General features: G+C 46.6%; 1 protein-coding gene across 7 annotated transcripts in view; it reads left to right on the top strand.

Annotated features, from left to right (window-relative positions):
- Positions 1-21,674, top strand: part of RBFOX2 (RNA binding fox-1 homolog 2) — a 115,660-nt gene that overhangs the window by 15,939 nt on the left and 78,047 nt on the right. For 5 of the 7 annotated variants that reach the window (XR_014270593.1, XR_014270594.1, XM_082499660.1 and 2 more), the window contains exon 1: positions 6,360-6,782. The exons of 1 other annotated variant lie outside the window; for it this stretch is intronic. Coding sequence is in view for 4 of the 6 variants with exons in the window: in XM_082499660.1 (XP_082355786.1) it covers positions 6,738-6,782 (45 nt within the window). In the remaining 2 variants the exon portion in view is untranslated. Of the gene's footprint in view, positions 1-6,359; positions 6,783-11,121; positions 11,328-21,674 lie in introns of those variants that run through there. One more of the 7 variants, XM_082499659.1, reaches the window with a different exon arrangement.

A 21,674-nucleotide genomic window follows, 5' to 3' on the forward strand; every position in this document is an offset into this window, starting at 1 on the left:
CTCATTCCTGATCTTCAACATTTGCATGCTTAACATGTTTCACTCACAAAAAAATGCACTGGCTTGGTGCTGAGTTATTCGCTCTCCTGCATGGCTGATCCACCACCAGATCTTCTTGCTCCTTGAGATCAGGACATCTGTGTAGAAGTGCCAGGTTTCTGAAATGCGAGGAAAAACAATTTATCCAGTCACCTATTTGTCATCATCTTTGCTTCTGCTTGCCATTTCGGAATATTGCGCTTTCCTGTGCCTGCTCTGCCTACATTTATGTCCTCCCCACTTGAGTCTCTAATGATTTCAGGGTCAAAATAACAACTAGACCATATGTAATTTTTCTAGTCATTGGTTATATTAAAACTGGGAAGAAAAAAATCATGCAGCTTTTGGAAAAACGTTATACCTACTCAAACCACACAAGCAATACAGCCCAGAAAATATAGCCCTATAGAGGAGTGATGACTTTCCAGTATAAATTCTGACCTGGAGTGAGCAAAAGCCACCTTCATTTTCAGAACATGAGACTTGCTTTGGTGCAATATGAGAATCTCTTGCAGCTCTAAAGATGTAATCTTGGTACCGTGTGCTGTTTGTCTAACACCGGTACAAGCTGGCTGAGCTGTTTGATCTATTTAGCTGCTATGGAAATCAGTACGTACCCAGCCAGAAAATGCATCCTTGCTTGCTGGCATGTTTCCTACATTTACATCAGTCTTTAAAAAGCAGAGACATATTGTAAGCTGCTCATCAGATCCCTGATGACCCAGTTTAGCAGATGTAGTGATTGGCTAATTGTTAAAGATGCCATTTTTGGTGGGTGAGAGGAAGAGCATCAGCCAGGCTTCTAGCGATGAAGAGTTAGAATCAGCAGAGGTAAGAGCTCTTTAGTGGGAGTAACTAGCTAACGCTTGGATTATTTGTCTGGAGAACAGAGAATTATGCTAAAGATTTTATAAATTCAGTTTATAAAATGAAAATGTTGGTGTAATTTCCTTAGCAAAGATCAATGTGGTATAATGACTGTACAACATGGAAATACCTTGGAGTCCATGCTGTATTGCTGTGTGCCCACAGTACCACAGTTTTTAGAATTTAAAAAAAGGAATGTACATGGAAAATGTCTGGAACTACCATGGCTGCACTTCAAGCATAGGGAGACTATGGCTAGCTTATATTCTTATAGCTGTGCTTGTAGTTGTGACTTAGCATGCTTGCTATAAGCAGCCTGAAGAAAGCAGGCAAAACAAAGACCAGGGTTGTTGTCTTGCATTTTCCAAAAATGCTCCTCAGGCTGCAGACATCAGAGAGCAGTGCATGTGAAGCAAAACACTGGGTTTTGAGAATGTTGGGAAAAACATGTGTAATCTCTGTGCCTTGTTTAGTACACATAAAGAGGAAAATTAGGTAAATGCTGCTACAGTAGCATGTAAAACGGTATTTCTAGGCAAAGTGATGGGTAAGTAGGAGATGGAAAACAATAAAATTTAACGTTATAAAAAGAATAATAAAATTCAGCAGTAACTAGATGGATGATACTTAGTTGAGGGAGCTGGGAGCTGTGTGATTGGTAAATGCACAAACATATCGGGTTGTTTTTTTTTTTTTTCAGGCTCCTGGCATTAGAAATAACAAGTAGAGGAACCAGAGCTACTGGTGCAGAACATGAAACTGGATATTATAGGGATAATATCAATCTGCAAGAACAGTAATCATGGCTTTAACATGCATTCAAGATTATGTGTGGTTCAGATAGGGTAGATGTAAAAGGTGATAGGCTGTATTGTATGCAGTAGACTGTAAAGAAGAAAGAAGAGTAATACTGATAACGCGGGATCTGTTTCTGGTCAAAATTGCTGTGAGGAAGAATGGTAAAAGAGGTCCCAGAGGGAGTACTGTGAGTCTGCTGTAATCCCTTGTAGGATTGGATTTGGATACAAACTTGAAGCTCTGAAATTATATTATTCCCAGTACCATTAGCGAGGTAAATATTGGTATGAGAAACTTTAATTTCTCAGATATAGCTTGGAGAACAAATGCTGCTGCTAATAATAATAGGGTCAAAAGATTTTGTCACCGTAGCATCATCACTTGTTGTTCAGACAGTGAGTGAATTATTCGTGCTATGATTATTACAGGAAAACAAGCTGTATAGAGGCCTCCCTGTCCCCACCTTTGGATAGGATGATCATGATACAAGCTTTGATACATGAAGCAAAATATTTAATGAAGTGAGTGAACTGGATTGAAAACTCAGACTTGGCTGTAGAAGTGTGTAGTTTGGGTTTTTCTATTTTTTTTTCTTTGTCAGAAGTACTTTGGATACAAATTCTTGATGATATAATCAAGGGGGAAAACTTGTAAGAAGAAACTTCAGCTAAACTGGAGGCCTAATCATCTTATAAAGGCTGTTAGGTGCAAAAAGGGAATTTATGAAAGAGAATGTATCAGTAGAGACTGCTATGCCTTTAAAGTCAGTAGGGATAAAATGAGGACTGCCAAAAACCAGACTGAGTTAAACCTTGCAAATGTTGCTAAGGAAATGGGTGGCAGTTTCTCAAAATACAGTTAGAGTTAAGGGAAGATGTGGTGCTGCTTAGTGTGTGGTATTAGGGTAGTTAATGAGGATACTCTTGTTGTGATCACAGAATTGAGCAAATCTTTTTTGCTGTTACTGGAGGTAGAGTTGATCATGGGAGCAAGGGCAGGGTGGGTAACGAGCATGAACCTACTGTAAAAGCAACTATGTTGGACATTTTGAAGACCTTAGAGCACGCAGACTGGGCTGGGGTTGCCTGGGGAAGGGTGATACCTATTCCTGCAAGTGAAAGAACCGGTTCATGAAGTTGCAGATCTGATACAAGTTTTAATCTATCAAATCAGGAGTGCTATCATATGTTTGGAGAACAGGAAGTGTAATAGCCCTGTTGGTGGTGGGGGATAATCTGAGTAAATACAGACCTGTTGGTCCAACCTCATCTGTATGCTGACGCAAAAGTATTAATTAAAGGCTTGGACACAAATGAAAAATGTGATAAAAGGTGGCACAAAACCATCAAAATAGGGTTGTGCCATATCAACCTATCTGCTTTTAAGATAACGAATTTTCTTAACTTGATAACATGCATTTTTCTTAATGGGATGACCTGTCCTACTGTAGATGGGTCTTACAACGTCTGATGTGCTACAGGGGAAAGTACTAATGAGGCTAGAGAAGATGCAGTTTAGTGCTGGAATTGTGAAGTGATTAGGAGCTAGCAGTGTTGTTCTGGGTAACATTTTTTTTTTTTTTTTTTTTTTTTTAAAAAGATGATCACAGGCTAGATCAGGTGCAAGAAAGGGCTTCTGGAAATTGGGGAATAGCAAGTCTGTCATGTGACAAAAGACTGGAACAGCTGCTTGTTTAGATGGGTAGAGAGGGGATACATAAGGAAGGTTAATTGTAAGGGAAAGAGAAAATACGGTTAAGCCAGAGGACGGTACTGGCACAAGAACAAAGAATAAACAGAAATTGCTCAGGAATAACGTTAAGCTGGAGACAAACACAGATCCCAGCTGCTGGGGAGTGCTGTTCTAGAGCAGTCTTTTGGCCAGGGTAGCATAGCTGCAAACCCCAGTTCTAAGATGTAGCGTGATAAATTTTATTAAAAGATTGAGATGATGAGTGATAGCAGTCAATCTGATTCTGTGTGTCAAGAGGTCTTTTCCAGTCTTAATATTTCTGTAATTTTAAAATTATTCATATATGTAAGCATTTGCAGGAACAAGGCTATGATTTTATGAGTTACCTAACTTGTGTTACTGGAAATGCATGTGCATAGCAGGTTATATGGTAATGTAGTTGGGCCTTTATCTTAAAAATAAAATTATGGAGTGCAGAGCCATCTTATATTTGACTAATATTTGTTGCAAGTCAACGTGCAGTAGTAAACCAGCCTAATGGCCGTAATTGGCCAGCCTTGCAGAAAATTCAGTAGTTTATTACTAGTCAATAAAGTCACGCTATATCCATCTTAGCACATACAAGTTTAAAACTACTTTTTGTAATTTAATTTTCTGTGGGACACAGGAGGTGCAATGCTTTGTTACCAAAGTGTCACCCAAGTATCTTAATGCTGGTTAAGGCAGAGTACTTAAATCTGCGTCAGAAACTTTAAAGCATGCCAGTTCTATCTGGATCTGTAGTTAAAACAACAGAGGAGCTTAGGTGATGCTCCCTGCTCCCCCTCCTTGTTTTGTTTTGCCCATTTGATGGTTATTTATAGATAGTAAGATATCTGCCACAAGGATTTGGAAACGTTTTATTCCCCTGAGGCCTGGTTGGAAATGACAAGAATGGGATTGTGAAATAAATGTAAGGTTTTAAACTTAGTTAGGGATTTGGTTTTAAAACCTGGGGCAGCAATACGGAGTAGCAAAAACAGGCTGTGGAAATGACTTCAGGTTTTTATAAATTAATGCCTTTTCATAAAAAGATGTTATTGGAGATACTAAATTGCCTGAGTGCATAGTAACGAGCTATGCAAAAGAATGAAGGGCAGGCACATATTGAACGTGTAGTTACAGAAAAGAGAAAGGGAAAAAAAAAAAAAAGTAGTATTGGTCATTCAGAGGAAATTGGATACTGTCTATGCCTCAAAGTGGGGCTTGCAGGGGGAGCACTGAGAGGTGGCCAAACAGCCCTCTGAAGGTGAGGAGGAAGAGCAGGCATAATGTGAGCCCCAGAAAAGCTAGTTTGGGTCTGGGGTGAAATAAACTGGCCAAAGGCAGAACGAGATGGAAGTTCATTGTGAGAGCCTCATCCTTTTTCCCCAGTGAAGAGATCTAAAAGCATAGCTGCTTTCCCATTTATGGGCAATTAATTTCTCTCTCTGTGCAAATCTTGACACAGAAACAATGGCTATAGAAACTTTTTTTTTTTTTTTAAGATGTTGAAAATGTCATGCTTTATACTCCCCAAATTGGCCATGCTCCTTTTGTAAGGAAAAAGTGGCCCTGTGGCCCTAGGAAAGATGATGAGAGTGGGCGGCAGCTGCTGTAACCACTCACCCAGCTCCTGGCTGTCCTTTTCCGAGGCCTCTCGGAAAGAAAGGGCAGTGGGAGCAGAGGACGAGCCAAGAGCTGTCCTGCCAGGCTGGGTGGGTCAGAGGGCTGCGGATTAGCCACCCCTTACCTATATTACAAAGTGCCGCACGTGCAAATTGTGCCAGATAATGATCCACGTATTTAACCTCTTGAACTAATAATAATAATAACTTAAGTTTAACTCTTTCTGAGGGGGTGGAAATTATCAGTAACGGTGGAAAGGCAGCTACCCCAGAGCTAGGCTGAGGTAGCTGTTTAGGGGTGCACAGCAGCGCTACGGGAAAGTTAAAGATTAGAAATGCAAAAAACCAAAACCTGACTCTGTGCATTTAAAGTGTGTGTGTGGGGAGGAATTTGGTAGTCCTTCTTGGGTTTGATCACTGTAACATCCTTATTTTTGAAACCTTGGTGGGAGGGGTTTTATCACTGCTGTCCTCTGGAGGAAGGTGAGGAATCTTTTGTGATTTTGAGCTGTTAACTCTTTAGGAGACCGGGTTCGGGCTGGTATCAACCCAGTGCGGTTTGGTGTAGCGATGGGTGAAACCTGATGCGATTTGCTATGAGAGGTCACCCCACTCCCCGGCCACGGTGTGTCTTCTAAGAATCAGCAGCAGGCTGTCGGGTGTCCGGTAGCGCGCCCGGCATGCCGGGCTGGCGGGGTGAGCCTGCCGGCCTCCGTCCGGGCAGCTCCCCATCTGTCCCTGTCGGTCAGGGAGCAGATTCCTCCCTGGGAACGGGGAGGACGGGCTTCCTAAAATGGGCACAACAACTGGCCCTGCCCAGCCTTGCCCCCTTCTCCCCACTGCTCGCGGTCCCCCTGTGGCAGAGTTAATCCCCCCTCCTCTGCCCCCAGTTTGACTGGAACAGCTGAGGGGGGCAACTCGCCGGCCCAAGGCTGGGGTGGTGGGGGCCATCCCGGGGCCCGGCTCCCCCCACCAGCCCCGGTTCCGGCAGCTGTCCCTGCCCGCCTCAAGTGTGGAGGGAGGGAGAGGCGTTAAACGATACGGGCACATACTCCCTCGTGAAAGAGATCCCTTCAGTGCGAGATATCAATGTGGCTTCTCCCCTCTCCCTCCCTCCCCAACACCAAAGGGTTTTACTATGCTAATCCCAGCACCTGTCCCTCCGAGGACAGCAAGAAGGGTATGGGGGTGGGGGAGGGAACAGTCCCATATGTTTTTCCCTGTCCTGGATTGGGAGTGTTCCCTCTGACGCACCTAGAGCCCAGAACATATGCTCTTTTCAGATCCTAAATGCTGTTTGCTTCCTCCCATCCCTGGCAGTGGTAGCTGCGAAGATCCTCTGTCCCCTTCTTCCCAGCAGTCGCTCTGTTTGCTGCCCGGGAATCGCAGGACGCTCCTCAGTTGAGGCTTGCAGGGCCGTTTTCAGTAGGGGATTTCTAATTTTAGGAGTCTCTGCCGCCTATGGTTGAGTGCTGCCTTGCTGGATCCCAGAAGAGAGGGGCTGAGCCGAGCCGAGCCAGGCAGCTCCTTTTTTATTTTCAGCTGAGCTAGTGTCAACCTGAGTGGCCCCAGAGGCCTGAGCCAAGCACTGCGCAGGGCTGCCAGAGTCCTTCCCACAAGGCTGAAAGACGGAGACTCGGGTTTGAAGCTTCCAGTCCTGTGTCCATTTGGCCTTTAGCTGGAGGATCTTTGGCTATGTATGGTGTGTATTGTATGGATTACCAATACCCAGTCGTCCAGGTAAGCAAAAGGACAGCGGCAACTTTATACAGTCTTGGTGTTTGCTCTGTATGTTCTTTGGGCAAAACTGGAGCAGAGGTTACGTGCTGGTTTTGTAGAAGGACACTGCTTCTGTGCTGGGCTCCTTGGCTTGGTGCGTCCCAGGCCTTGGCAGCCTGGAGGCTCTGCGGAGGGCTTTGAGGCTCCTGCACGTGAGCGGTACCTTTTGACACTGTAACTCCAAGGACTATGTTGTTTGAGACTTGTGTGTTTTGGTTTGCATTTTTGGCTTTTTTCTCTTTTTTTTTTTTTTTTTTTGTAGGGGGGTTGAGCTGACAGCAGTGTTGTATACTCTGCAATTTAGAGTGTTGTTCCGTGCCTTACTGCAGTGTCCAGGTGCATGTGACTTGTACGTGTGACTGCAGTCTGTCCCATGGGGATGGCCAGCCACCCAGGGCAGCTTCTCACCTATTTTCCCCCTCCCTTCTCTGAAAACACCCATGAAACCTCTGACAAAGTCTTGTTCGTCACCTTTTCGCTTTTGGAGGTCCAGTGAGGATGTGTAGGGTGATAGGAATGGGTGGGTTTGAGAGTGGCGCTTGGGGCAGGGCGAAGCCTGTGTTGCAGCCTCTGCTGGGGGAGGGGGCTATATTTGGAGGACACGTGAGATTTGCTGGCCCAGCGTGTGGAGTCTTGGAGAAGCCAGAGGCCGTGGGTCAGGCTCAAATACTTTGGGAGCCAAGTGAAAGATGATGTTCTCTGCACAGTCCTTGGCTATTCAGTGTCAGCATTCCTTGTCCTCACAGGCACCAAATTTATCCAGAAAACGTGAAACATGGTCCGGCAGTTGAAGATTATCTACCGCAAGATACTTCAGATAGCCACTAAAGAGTATTTTGTTAGGTTACCTTGTACTGGGGTTTTTATTACGCACATGAATAGAATCCACCAGCAGAAGTGTGTCTTTTGGTTGTTAAGATTTGTTCCTGATAAATTGGTTCTTTGCACTTGAATTTTTTTTTTTCTTCCCTCTGGCCTTGATCCAGCTGGCAGGTTTGCTCCATCTAAACTTGAGCCAGCACAGAAATGCAGGTAATGGGATGTTAAAATCGAAGGCTGTGCTTTTTTTCCACCCTAGTAGCAAAGGGGAATTATAGGCATAGCAAAAGAAAAAGGAAAACAAATCCTGAAACTTGCTGAAAGCGGAGTACTTGTGGCTTTTTCCTCTCTCTCCATTTTTACCAGTCGTATGAGTGTTAAACTAACCCAAGCATTTGAAAGTGTACATGTAGACCACTTAGTCAAACTAGAGGTTAGTTCTTCATCTGTGCAATTAGTTAGTTCTTCACCAGTGTGATTTCAGTGGCCTTGACCTGTCACCTGCTGGTTAAACATCCTTCTCTCTCAAGTTTATTTTCCATTAGGATTTGAACAATAGGAGCTAACCAAAAACCATCATGTACATCTGGGTAAACACAGAAGAGAATATAAAAGTGGCACAGACGTGCTCAGGTGGGAGCAATGATCTTTGCCTGGCATGGTAAGGATGATAAGCTGTGCCCTGGCACTGCAGAGGCAGACTAGTTAAATTTGCCCATAGTTATTTCAGAATGCTTCATGGTAATGAAGTTTCAACGCATATGTGCCTGTGATGCATGAGAAATCATGAGAACTCATAAGTATTGGCATCTAGAGCTGTTCTGAATATGTTGCTTTTTGAATAAATGCAGTAAGTAGGAAGGGATGATCTCATGGCTCTGAGCTGCATGTTCTTCAGGCTTCCAGCCTTCAGGTCTGCTTGTGCTTCTCTGTTGTTTTCAACAACATGTTCTGCTGTTTGAGTCCTCATTAGAGGATGGCAAACAGTGATGGTAAATTGGGCAGTGGTTCCATGATTTGCACGTAGAAGCTAAGTGGAGGCCCACCAAACTTATTTCTTTTGGCCATAAGACAACATCTGAACCCGCAGCCATCAGTGAGGAAAGGTGAGTGGGCTCCAGTAGAGCCCAAGACAACAAAGACCTCAAGTGTTACCATGTCTAATCATGTTTTCCATAGTATTCTTGAAGCTTTTGAAACTCTGCATCAGGTGTTCATTTCAGATGTTTTTATGGCAGTCAGAGCTCCTGCAGACCTGCATTTCTTGTTGCCTAAGCACATCCATTGGAAATTGGGGGTTTTCTTGTGCTAAACAGGAGCAAAGGTGGATATGTTCCAGGCACGGGGGAGGAGATGCTTTCTGGCTTACAATGGAGATGAAAGAGGGAGACCAACAGTAGATTACACTGAAGGGAATTCCCACTCTGCTGGCACATGAGCAAAGCAGTTGTACCAACTGGGTGGTGGGAGGCAGTGCAAGTGAGGGTTCAGTGTGTGATTGGGCACCTCTCTTTCCTTAGAGAATTCTTTTTGATGGCAAATATTTGTAGAGGTTCCTAAGGTGAAGGCCAAAATCGATTAGATGTTATACTATTCTGGTTAACAGTGGTGGGATGATGGTAGCACGTCGTTTCTCTGCCTGGTCTACAGCCCTAGATCTGGGACAACAAGTTTCCAACCTATGGCACAGAGGAGAGTGAGTGAATGCAACAGTTAAATTAAGTGGAGAGAATAAGGAGATTATCCTGAGTGATTTGCAGAGGTCTGGTGAATGAGATGCATGTTGCTGAAACCTGGTCCTTTGCCACAACAAAGGTATAAGGAGGTCACTGTGGTTTTTGTTGCTTTGAAATGCAATTTACACTTGACCCAGAATTGTGCTCCAGAATCTCAGGTAGAGGGGAAAAAAAATAAATCCAATACTTCCCCTGGTTTTGTAATATTGCTTGTAAACCGGTAGTATTGTAAGATGCAAGTTAGCAGAGAGGATGAGATAACTTGGAAGAACGTGGACTCTTACTCAGAGCCCTGTGGGCCGCAGCTGTGGAAGCTGGCTCCTTCCCAGAGGACCCCACACCACGGCTGACTGACTGGTCGCGCGGGGCGGCTGGCCTGTGGCTCCCTGCCTCCCTGCCCTGGTGGGACATAAGGGCTTGCCCGGTGTCTCTGTCTCAGGCTTTCCACGCCAGAGGAGCAAACTGGGCTGGGATGCACGCTCCTGCTGGCCTTCTACCAAATTAGGAGGGAAAGGGGAAGGGAGGGAGGGAGCCAGAGGTCAGCTTGCAGTGAGTGAAATTGGGAAACTGAAAAGCACCGTGGGTCAGCATGGGCCGCCTGGAGAGCAGCGCAGTTAGCAGAAGCTCATGAAGCAAAACCACAAGGCTTTTTCTTTTTTTAGTGTAAATTATAACTGGGCATATTCATGCAAAGGAGAACACATGGGCATGCAAGGTGATACTGGGGGTGCAAGGCGTTACTGCACTGTAATTTTGGCTTTGCTGCTGCTAAAGCCTGGAGAATCTCTTGAGTACCGGGTGTCAAGAAGAGATACATCAGAGGGGCAACTTCCCTGAGCTAGTTTTATCTCCGCATCATGAATGCCAGAGCGTCGGCACAGTCCTCTTGTCTAACCGAGGGACTGGCAGTTCTGTGCTCAGCCCTGTCCGTGGGTTTCCGTGGGTGCAATGTTGGGGAAAAAAAATCAATCGGAGCGCCTCTCGGATCCCGTCTGCCAAATGGGGTAGCAGTATATCGGTCTGTTTTACGGGGTCGCTGGGAGAACAAATGCTGCCAACCGTGGCGTGCTCAGGTGTTAAGGGCCAGATGCTTACTGAAGATAAATGGGAGGGGAAAAAAGCAAGCTGGGAAGGAGTCCAGCGCTCTCCAGTTTTTTATGATGAAAGAAATGCAGATCCTGGCACGGATACTGCTTCCGGTTCAGCCGACGCACCGTGTAACCCACGCGTTCTCTCCCCTTTGTGGCAGGAGGGAGGCCGGTACAAAACTGACAGCTCTCTCTCCCTAGCACCCTCCTGCCGGGAGATGCTCTCCCCCGCCTCCTGAGGGTCCAGGCCGGGGCAGCCCGGCCGCCGGCCCCGAGCCGCTGGGAATGGTGGGTCCGGAGGAGCGCGGGCAGACCGCCGGGCTCCTGCCCGGCCGGGGGCAGCGCTGCGCGGGGCCACCTTCGCTTTTGTTTCCAGCTCGCTGTTGGGGGGGGGGGGTCTCCGCCGAGCCCCTCCGTTCCCAAGGGAAGGGGGTTGGGGGGGTCCCGTCGGGCAGGCGAGGGAGCGCCTGGCCGGGGCTGCGGGGCGAGGGGGGGGGGGCTGCCGGGCGGGGCGCGGCGCGGCGGGGGCGGTCCCGGTTCGCATTAATTACCTTCGGCATTCGGGGCGGTGCTTCCCGCAGCCATCTGGCTGAGCCGGGGGGGCGGCGGGGGGGAGCGGCGGCCGGGGGGGGAGGGAGGGGGAAGAAAGGGAGGAACACGGGAGAAGAAAGGGAGGAAAAAGGGCTCGGGGGGCACCGCGCCGGCGAGGCAGCGCAGCGCAGGCACTCGCCGCCCGCCTCCACGGGGCTGCTGCTTTTTCTTTTATTTTTTTTTCCTCTTTATTTTTTTTTTTTTTCACTCCCTACCCCTGCGGCCGGGCTCCCCCATTTTGGTTTATGGAGAAAAAGAAAATGGTAACTCAGGTAAGGCTGGCGGGCGGGCGGGCGGGCCGGGCTGCCGGTGCCGCGCCGCGGTGGCTGCCTGCCCGGCTTTGTCTAGGCGGGGAGCGGGCAGCCCGGTGCGGTGCGGAGCAGAACGGAGCGGTCGGCAGCGGGGCTGCCTCTCCGCCTTCCCCCCGCGGGGCGGCCGTGGATCCGCGCCGCCCCCGCCCGCGGCGCTGGGGCGGGAGGGAACCCCGCCGCGCCGGGGAGCCGGGTCGGGCGCTTTGGGGAAGGGGTTCCTGCGGTCCCCCTGCCCGGAGCGGCCGCACAGTGCCCTCTAGGGAGAAGAGGTGCGAGAGGGACACACGGTGCTCCTGCTCCCGAGTTAGGCTAAGCCCGCCTTTGAACCGCCGATCCCGGCCGAACACGAAGGTAAACGTCTTCCCAGCCATTTCTCCATCCGGCTGCCGGTCACCGTGAGGGCTGGGAAGCCCTCGTGGGTAGCAGCAGGCGTGGGACTGCCCGTGTCTTCCCCGGGGAAAGCGGCTGACGTTTCTCGGGGAGTGCACCCAGCTGCCGGGGCCATCGCGTTTCCCCCACCTTGGAAGGGGATTTTATCGGACAGTGCTTGCCTTTTAAGGCTGCTGTAGGTTTTGGGATTTTTAAATGTGTATATATATATTTTTTTATTTTTATTTTTTGGCATGGCATCTGTAAGTCGCCACCGGAGGGAGGGGGCAAAGGGAGGAGGAGGAGGAGAGAGGCATCGGGAGCTGGAATCCTTTGGAGTTAGGCATTATATAATGCCCCCGCAGTGCCTTGCGGAGCTGGAAACCTTTGGGGGATATTCCCAAAGGGGGTAGAGGGAAGGACTCTCGGAAGGAACTTTTCTTTAAATCTGGGTTTCACAAGTGCTGTTTTTCTGTGGAGCTTTGCAGGTTTTTAGACTAGATGCATGCTGTCTTCTTGGCGTTCCTTAGCCCTGTCTGAATCCCCCTTCGTTAGCTGCTACTGAGATCCTGTGTGTCCCGCTGCAAGGAGCAGCGCTTTTGTGGGTGCCTGGCTCGGAATGAATCTGCTGCAAGAAGTGACACCCGCTTTGACCCTTCCTGTCTCTCATCTTGCATTGATTGTCAGTGGCTGAAAAATAGGTCTCTGTCCACTCTTAAGGTATCTTCCTAGGCTCCCAAGCCCCACCTTCTCCTTCTGCTACTTAGCCCTTCCATTACCGATTCCTTTTTATCTGGACCAAGGCTTTCTGTTTTAAGACAGAAGAGTTCTGCAGAAATCTCCTGAGGCTTTCTGTACCTATATTTAGTTTAGCGAACGATGCTGAAAAGCTGTGTCTCTGCAGTCAGGGTCCATTTGTGTATTGCTGCGTGCTCAGAGTGTGCCCGGTTCAATGGAGGTGTATGCCTCTAAGCTGCAGATTGGCATGTGCACATTTCGGAGAGTTGTTCTGCACAGCCTTGTATTGCAATGTGTTCTCAGGCATAACTGTTATGCACATAGCCTGGGTCTGTGTGGTGCAGAATGGTGCCTGGGTCACCAATACACAAGTGTATGTAGTCCGTGTGTGCCTAGGACCAAGCACCCTGAAGCATGAGCCGGTTGGCTTGGAGATGTGTGGAGCTGGGAAGGATGGGATTCTGCTGGAGCACTGGCTGAAACAAGGGAAGGTATAAACTCATTTAAAGGTTTGGGATATCCTAATAGACTTCAGGGAAATGTGTCTTCCACTGAAATTGTTAATTTACTGACATAGGAAAGGGGAGACATCAAGACCATGCATTATTAGTATTGGCTGACCTTGAATTATGACTGTCTTAAGAGTACGCACTATCTAGGATAGGTTTTCAGGATTTGCGCTGCGTATTTCTGTGCTGATACTGAAGAAGATGCATATTAAAATAACCAGTAGGGGAGGAGAGCTTGGACTGTGTCTCAGTTGGGGTCTCCGAATGAATACTGGATAGCCCTTTTGTGCAGAGTTGAGGAAGACAGCAAAGGTGAGTTCAGCTGTAGCATACTGCTTCTTCTTGCAGGGGGAGCATTTGTCTTGCTAGGCTGGTCCTTAGCCAGTAGTACTTCACCGCACGTTTGGCCAAGTGGGGCTGAAGGAACGTGGCACATCCAGGACAATATCCCCAGCCACGTTATTCTCGTTCTGCAGTGCTGTTTGAAGCAGTGGAGTGGCCTTCCTCACTACGTGTGAACGTATTTCGCTGAGGCTCTGTCACATTTATGAAAAGTAAACGTTGTTGGTGTGTTAAGCTGGTAATTACCACTGAATGAGTTCAGCATTGCTACAGTCTCTTGCTCTGTTTCGTTCAGTCTCCGGATAACGTTGCCTGCCTGGTCTGCGTTCTGTTGTGTTTTAGGGAGCAAGCTTGCCTATCTTCCTTGGAAATCTGGCAAGTGAGCTTCTGTGTAGGTATGAGGGGGCTGGTAAAACAAAATAAATGGGAGTGTGTGGGGTGGGAAGACTAGAAACAGTGATGGGAAGAAATAAGAGATGCTGGAAGGTAGAAACATGCTTGAAAAGGAGGAAACCAAAATTGCTAATGAGAGCAAGAGCTCAGATTCATTAACAGAAAGTACCCTGGTCTTATCTCCCTTAATCCAAAATCAGTGAAAATGAGTGTTAGACGAGGCCCAGTACATCATGTGCTAATTGCAGATAAAAGAGAGAGTCTTTGGTGGATGAGAATTATATGCTAAAAGGCTTTTTCTCTGTGTGGTGCATGGTGAGGTTGCTGGCTTGCGTGGAGCACAAAGCCCTCCCTTTCTTGGACAGCCCAGTGCCTTGCTGGCGTTTTCCTCCGAATCTGTTTCCCATCAGGGCTGGGAGAGGGGGAAGGTGTCGAGCATCCCGGAGAGTGGGAAGGGAGCTGCTGCCTCCTTAAGGAGTCCCGCCAGCCCATGTGGCAGCCGGCAGTACCGAGCGAGCATGTGTGTGTATGTGTGTATGTATGTATGCCTTTGTAATGAATCACCCCGCCATTGTCTGCTCCCCTCCCTGCTGCCGGGGATGGAGCCTTTCACCTGGGTTGCTGCCTGCCGGCGGGCCTTCTTCCAAGATGGGAAGAGGAGGAGGAGGAGGAAGGGTTGCTCGTGGTAATTAAAGCCAGACCAGGGAGAGCTGCTGTTTTCTAACTGCAGCACCCCATTTTCCCCTCTTTTTGTCTTGAGTTCCCAGCTTTTGATGTGGGTGTAGGCAGGAACATCTGAAGGGTCCCCTTTTGTGCAGCTGTAGGATCACTAGTCTCCATTTTGTGGTACCATTTGAAGCATCTTTGCAGCTCTCCCTGTCGGCATGCCCCCTCTTGTCCCTCCCCAGCACCCCACAGAGGCTCTAGCCAGCGCCGTTTATCTTGGCACGTGTTTGACTTGCTACGCTCTGCCCAGGGCTCAGGGAGGTGATGGCGTTTGTGGCTTTGAGACTAATTTATGTCCTTGTTAAAATGAACCAGCAAGCAGCCTCATTTTTTCCAGAGGTTTTCTTCCCTTTCCCTTCCCCCTTCCATAACCCTTTCCCTCCCAGACCCTGTGTGTAGCTGTGAGACCACCTTGTGTAGCCAAAAGTTGCTCACTGAGTCAGTGATTTTTTTTTAATTAAAAAAAAAAAAAAAAAACAACGCAAATGCAGAGCTCCTTAAATGGAGATCTTATTTAAATCGGAGCAGCGGCTGACTCATTAAAGGCCTCTCTGTCTCCTTTTCGTTCCTCTGCCTCATTCCCTTTCCCTATCTTTCTCTACCTCCTGTTACAGTAATGGTGTCATAAAACAGATCTTTGTCTGCACTCCGTGTTGGGATCATGGAGGGGGTGCGTATTTGGGGGGGGAAGACAGGAGACGGGGAGCCCTGTCATGCCAGCCACCTTGTGCTAGCTAAAAATGTACAATGCGTCCCATTATAGGAGACCGTCCTCCTTTGTTTGAACTGTCTGCAGGGGAGACTGAGTCCCAGAACAGCCTCCCCCTTCCCCGTCCCCTTACGTCTGCTTTCGGAACTGTTCCCCTCCAGGCAAGCTGGATTCCCCTGCCCCCCCCCCCCCCCCCCCCCCCCCCCCGCTTAAAAGAAATAATTAAAGAAAAAAAAAAAAGAGCTTTTTCTATGCATAGTGGAAGGCTCCCTGTTTTTCCTCTCAGGTTTCTCTCAGGAGCTGCCACTATTGCCCTGTGCCCTTTCCTTGCTTTGAGGATTCCATCTCCCTTTCCTTCTGGGCCAAGTGCTTGCTGTTTGCTCCTCAGTCTGGTGTTATTCTTGCAAACTTGAGTGAGCTGTCTGAAGGGCATCGCTCTCTTCTCTGTCCACAGCCTTGTGGTCTTCCACTTTCTTTGCTGTTTGAAAAGTGGTGCTTGTTCAAATGGTACCTGACTGTGCCTATGCCTATCCCCTAGTTTTTGCTTCCCTTCTGCTATTTGTTATAGGATTTTGTTTTAGCGCTGCAGGCACTATGTCAGAAGCAGAGGTTTGTGTGAGAGGAGGAATCCTGGCCAGTCACTTTTCCAGGAGAATCTGTCCTGGGAATTGAAAGATGGATCTGTGGCTCGCTTTCCCTTATGTAAGGATATGGTTGATTGAGGTGGGCCTATGGATTGTGTCTGTAACTGTTGTGATACTTGGGGATTTAACTGCTGGTTGAGAAAGGCTTATTCTTATGGGCTTAAAAATCAGCGGGGCCGGTCAGAACCTGGTGACTGTTTTTTAAAGTCCTTTTCTCTTTACCACCTTCGCTGAGCACTTTCAAATGGAGTAGGAATGAACCACTGTAGGTGCTTGCAGAGCAGCCTTGGGATGGCAGAAGCTGCATTCAACGTTGCCTAGGCAGGACGGGATGCAAAAGGGAACTTGATACAGCAGTGCCATTTCCTTAAGTCCCTGTCCTAGAAATAACCTCGCTGCTCCCTAATGCGTTTCTTCTGCAGGTGACTAGGTAACTATCTCCAGGTACCTGGGAATTGAGAAATGAGGATACCTAAGTTTACCACAGTACGTGCTGTGATAGTCAGATGACAAGGTTGTGTAAATTTAACAATAGTTCTTAAAATAACAATAAAACACTATAATTTGTGAAGTATCTGGATTAGTGAAAAGGTTGTAGTGAGCTACCAAAAAATACTGAGCTGAAGGCTGAGAAGGAGGGAAGCCCTTAAAACCAGCAACGTCTTTGCCTGCAGGTTATTAATTCATTATGGCTCTATTTTACGTAATTAGTATTGACCAGCCTTCTACTACAAAATTCTAACACCAGTGTGAAAGGGGGCTGCAGTCAGGGGGCTGATGTTTTTTAGACCTGGATTCTGGTCTTATTAATTACTTCAGGTAAAATGCTCGATGTGCCTGTTTTAGGTACATTTTCGGCAGACGATGTGTGCAGTTAGCTGCCCCTTTGCAATGCGTTCCTTAACCTATTTGTTCCCCAGCTGCAGAGTCACGGAATTCTCTTAAGGGGCATCCTTTAGAGGTCTAAGCACCAGGCAGGAGATGGTTAATTTGCCTCAGTCTGCTCTCAAATATTATTTAAAAGAATGTAGTCGGGTATTCTTCCTACCTGACATGTTCCCTGGAATCAGAGTAGAGAAATCTTAACTTTCCTGCCAAAGGTATTTTGATTTACTTCTGTAGAGTTATTTATTTTCCTGTGCTGTGCCAGGATGGTTTGTTGCTGGGCTGCTGGAGGTTGTGCTATGGCCAGTGAGGGCTGGAGATGTATAGGTTGGTTTTGTAGGGTTTGCAGAAGCTAGAGCAATTAATGCTCAACTGAAAGGTTTTTGAAAAAAGAGTGTGCTTTGCCTATATAAAGGAAAATAGGACAAATGCTGGGCCGGTTCAGCAGAGTGCTTTGTTTAAAATATCTGATTTTTTTTTTCTTTGCAAAACTCTATTGAGCAATATTATTCACAAACTGAATTGAGAGTTATCAAGATGGTAATGGGAAGGCACTTCAGTTCTGGGGCATGTCCATATTTTAAGTTGGGAAAGAAACCTTTATTTGTTCTCTTTATTTCTATGTCTATTTGTGATACTCTTTAATCACATGATTGCATGCTATTTTTTTCCACAAAAAAGGAAGGAAAAACCAGACAACCCTCCACCCGTCCCCATCAGCTCCAGTATATGTGGCACCACGATGACCTCTGCAAGTATCAGTAGCAGGGTTGGCTGTCCCAGATGCATCCCACAGACCTCTGCCGCTTACACTGAATGTGTAATTAGCTGTATTTTCTGTGCAGGCCAGCTTGATTTGTGTTTGCCAGTTGGTTTTGTATATTTGCTGACAGCAGAGGAATGGTGACTTTTTGCAATATTAGGCTCTGGTTTAGGCTTTGTGAATGTACAATAGTAGGCACATTTACCCTTCCTTCCCTGCATGACCTCACCTGTCTCACCTTTGACTTCCATCATGGATGGATGGATGGGTCGTCTTTCTCTCATTCTCTCTTTGTGATCCCTGGTCAGTAGCTTGTCCTGTGCAAGTCCATGTCCATGCTGTCCCTGTCTCCATTCCTCGTGAGCTGTGTGTCATCCTGTTTTGGCACACTACCTTGATTGTTTCAGTTCTTTCTCAGCTGAGTTTTAGGCCTGCTTATTCTTTCTCTGCTGCTCCTCCTCCCTGTCCTGACTACAGTCTCCTTGTCAGATGTTTTTTTAACTTCTCCACCTGCTCCTTGCATACCACATTTAGCTTGCCTTTTCTGCTCCTATTGTAGTCAAACTTGTCTGATATATCCCTTTCCCCCCCCATCACTAAGTCTGTCCTGTTGGTGCTCAGGCTTCTTGTCCCAATTTACTTTCCTTCCACTACACTTCCAGGTCTGTTTTTTGGATTTGAGGTGGGTGAGTGCTACTCCATGTTACTTGAACCTTATAAAGGGGACGGTGCAAAGTACAGATGGGTCATCTGCCTGCTGTCATTGATTTCCTGACCTGGATCTGACATGGTTGGTATCTCCTGTGAAGCTGTGTATGAGCCCTGAATGAGAGCATGAAAGCACAGAAAATGGGGTGCAGGTGGCACTGCAGCCACCCTCAAGAATGTCTCTGTTTCCTGTTAGAATAAACTATGTCTAAATCATTCCTGATGGTGAGTAACCTGCCTTAAAAACATTTGTGATGCCACTGCCAGCCTTGACAATTCCAGTCCTTTCTTTTCTGAGCATTGCTAAGACTTTCCTAATGTTTAATGTAAAGCTTGTTGCCACTGTTTGTTCTTTCCATAATAAATACGAAGAATAGATTGGTTCTTTCCTTTTTGGCAGGTTTTGCATACTGGGATATTTTTTTTTTCTTGTTTCTAGCCTTTTTGGACCATCGTATATGGCTTTACTGGAAGATTTAGTAGATAAAATATAAGAAAAACACTGTAGTTTTCCATAGTTTCATTATAATGTTGGTAAGATTTTGGTGGCTCTCTAGTATGGTTGCTAAATATAGATCCCTGAACTGCAAATTTTTCTGTTAAATATGAAGTCCTCGTAGGCTTTTCAAAGTGTGGGGAGTGGTTTCCCCTCATTTCCCCCCCTCCCCTCCCCCCCCCCCCCAAATTAAGCAAGACAAAATGTTCCCATTACTTCCTTCTTGGGTGGGGTTAACACAACTGAATTAACAAAAAAAATAAATTACCAACTCCAAAATCAAATGCAGATAGCATGAAAAAAGTTTTACTTTGAATGGTTTCTCAGAATTATAAACAACTGAAAACAGGGTCTTATAATGGGAAGTATCAGCCAGCCTGGCTCAACTAGCCCTGCCTGTAATGGAGACTTTCACTCTGAGTAGTCTCTAAATACCTAACTGGAATTGCACTCCAAGTAGCCTGTAATCTGAGGGTGCATGGAGACACCAGAAATGTCCGAGTAATTGCGAGGGTAATCTTCTAGCCTTCCGTCTTCTGAAGACTGCCCTCGGGCTGGAAGTCTTGAGTATGGTTAAAACCCTCTGAACTGTCCTTTAAGGTTATCCTGTTTAAAATTCATAGTCTCTGCAGTTGTGGTCCTGTGGAGTTTAGGATTCCTGTGTGCTTTATAAGTCCTGGTCTCGACAAGCTATCTGACTTGGAGGGCATATTTGACTTTCAGATAATTGCTTTTGATTAACCAAGGTTTAGATAATCAGAGTTTGACCTGTGCAGTGCATAAACCATCATTCACCTGTCGGGTCTCACTGAGTCTCCTTATCTGAAGCCTATGCTCTCCCTCCAGTCCTAATAGCAAAACCTGCTTTAAATTACTTAAAAAGACTGATTTACAAATGCCTTGAAGAGGAGTTCAGATTTCTTGGATAGTACTAGTCCTTCTTTATCTCATGTACCCTCTGTGAAGAGTTAAACCCTTACTATGATTTGTTGTTCGTTGTAGCTTTTCTGATTTTTGCTATTGCAGCATATGAAAGGTGGTTATCAAAAACAAACAATTATTCAAAGTGCTTAGGAATATTAGGGAGCAGGAGTAAGAAAGGCTTTTGTTTTCCAGCATGTGTTCCATCCTGCTTTGTGAAATGCGGTTAAGGCAGCAGGGCAAAGGATTTTGGGGTTTCAACAGGCAGAGTTTTAGATCTGTGTTGTCTTACAAAGGTTCCTTCCAGCCTGAATCCGGAGAAAGAGCATGGTAATTTGGTGAAATTACTGGATTAGTTCATTTGCTGACTGTTGGTTGGACTATAAGGTATTGTGGTATGTTAGCTTTGCTTAGTGTTCAAATATTTTAATGCACGTTAGTTTGCTTTAACTTTTCCCCTTGCTTTTTCTTTGTGTATGTGATGAAGCTGTTTAATGTTGTTACATTTGCTTTGCAAAACCATTCTCTGGTCTGCCTCCACTGTTCCAGGATGAAGCTCTCTTCTGTCTTGAAACAGTGAGAAGGGGAGGAAAAGCACTTCTAGGAGTATCTCTTATATAAGTTTGGTTTGGTTGGTGGGTTTTTTGGGTCACTTTAGACCGTGTGATGGAGCGAATCTGTGGTAAAGAGTGTAGTGTGGTGAGAAACAGAAATGAGGAAGGTGGTGACTGGAGGCTGTGGTGAGAACTTGGGACAGTTCCCTGCTCCAGGTGTCCTTCACAGGGACATGGGTGACAGACTGTGAATGAGTGTACACTAAGTGTGACTGATGAAGAGCTGTAATCAAGGAGGGACTGACCCTCTTGGTAGCAGAAGGAATTTAGGTCATCCAACGCCAGTTGCAAACCTTCATCCTAAGAGAAATTTTCCAAGGGAGCCTAGATCTTCGAAGCTTCTTTTGGTAAAAATGCAGCAAGGAGTGTGGGAATTAGTTTATCTGGTAACATGGACTTCAGAAAGGTGGAAAAAGTACTGCAGAGGTCTCCGTCAGTAAGCAAGAATTCCAAATGCCTTGTCTTATTCAGTGAGATGAATCTAAATAAATTGGGTTGAATCAGATGGAAGATCCCCAAGCCATGTTTTCCATCAAGTCTGAAACTGTAGCTTTGGGCAGCCCAAGAGTAACTTTGCCCATAGGCAAAATGAAAGTACTCCTATAACAAGCCCTGCTGTGGGCAGGTAAGAGAGGTGGTGAAGTTATTGTCCCTTTCAGCTCAAATGTGATTTCTCAAGCCTTTTTTTTGCTGTTGTTGTTAGGAATACTCTTAATTGGTTTTGACAGTGAGCTACAGGAATTACTGCATTGTGGCACAGAAGTCAGGAGAAAGCTACACCAGAGGCTGCAGACTTGAGCTTCTCCGTTCAGATTGGTGCCTGCCCTGCCTCCTGCCTGCCAGCTCCAAGCCTCCCTGCCTGATGGGTGGCGGGGGTCCTGCCTGGCAGCTCAGCCATGTGGCCAAGAACACGTCTTCCAGCCAGACCTCTGCTTAAAGCAGAAGTATCCAGAAAGCCAAAGTGGCTTTTTTTAGTGGGCGGGTAGGAAACTCTGAGCTATGTTATTTGTAACACAGAAGAAGAATAATAGCTAGAGCTGAGTAATAGGAATTTCTTAATGTTTTGGAGGAGCGTAAAGGAAGAGAAATTTCATTCTTCTAGCAGGCTTATAGAGGACTGTAGTGTCTTTCAAAAGTGTAGTAGGCCTCTAGGTTAGCTGTGAGGTTCTGTATGTCACCGTACAGTTATTCTGAGATACTGTCTGGCCTTAATCTAGGATAAAAGAAGCTGGTGGCAGGAAAGAACCATGTTCAATTGACACGATTTAAATGCAGAGTTGTGATGAGCCTCCAGGCTACTATTCTGGCAGTCCTAGCAGAAGAGTGATAGTGTGGGGCCAGGCCTCCTGCAGCCAATCCAGCTGTGAAGTCATTTGGGAATTGCCCTCAGCTGTGTCCGTCCCAGCTTTCTACCCAGGGTTACTGTGCCTGTGTGAGTTGCTTCTCTGCACCCGTGTGAGGTCAGGTGCATTAGTCCTGCTGATGCTGAAG

Source organism: Vanellus vanellus (assembly GCF_965231255.1).
Source record: "Vanellus vanellus genome assembly, chromosome: 1".
Classification (NCBI taxonomy): Eukaryota; Metazoa; Chordata; class Aves; order Charadriiformes; family Charadriidae; genus Vanellus; species Vanellus vanellus.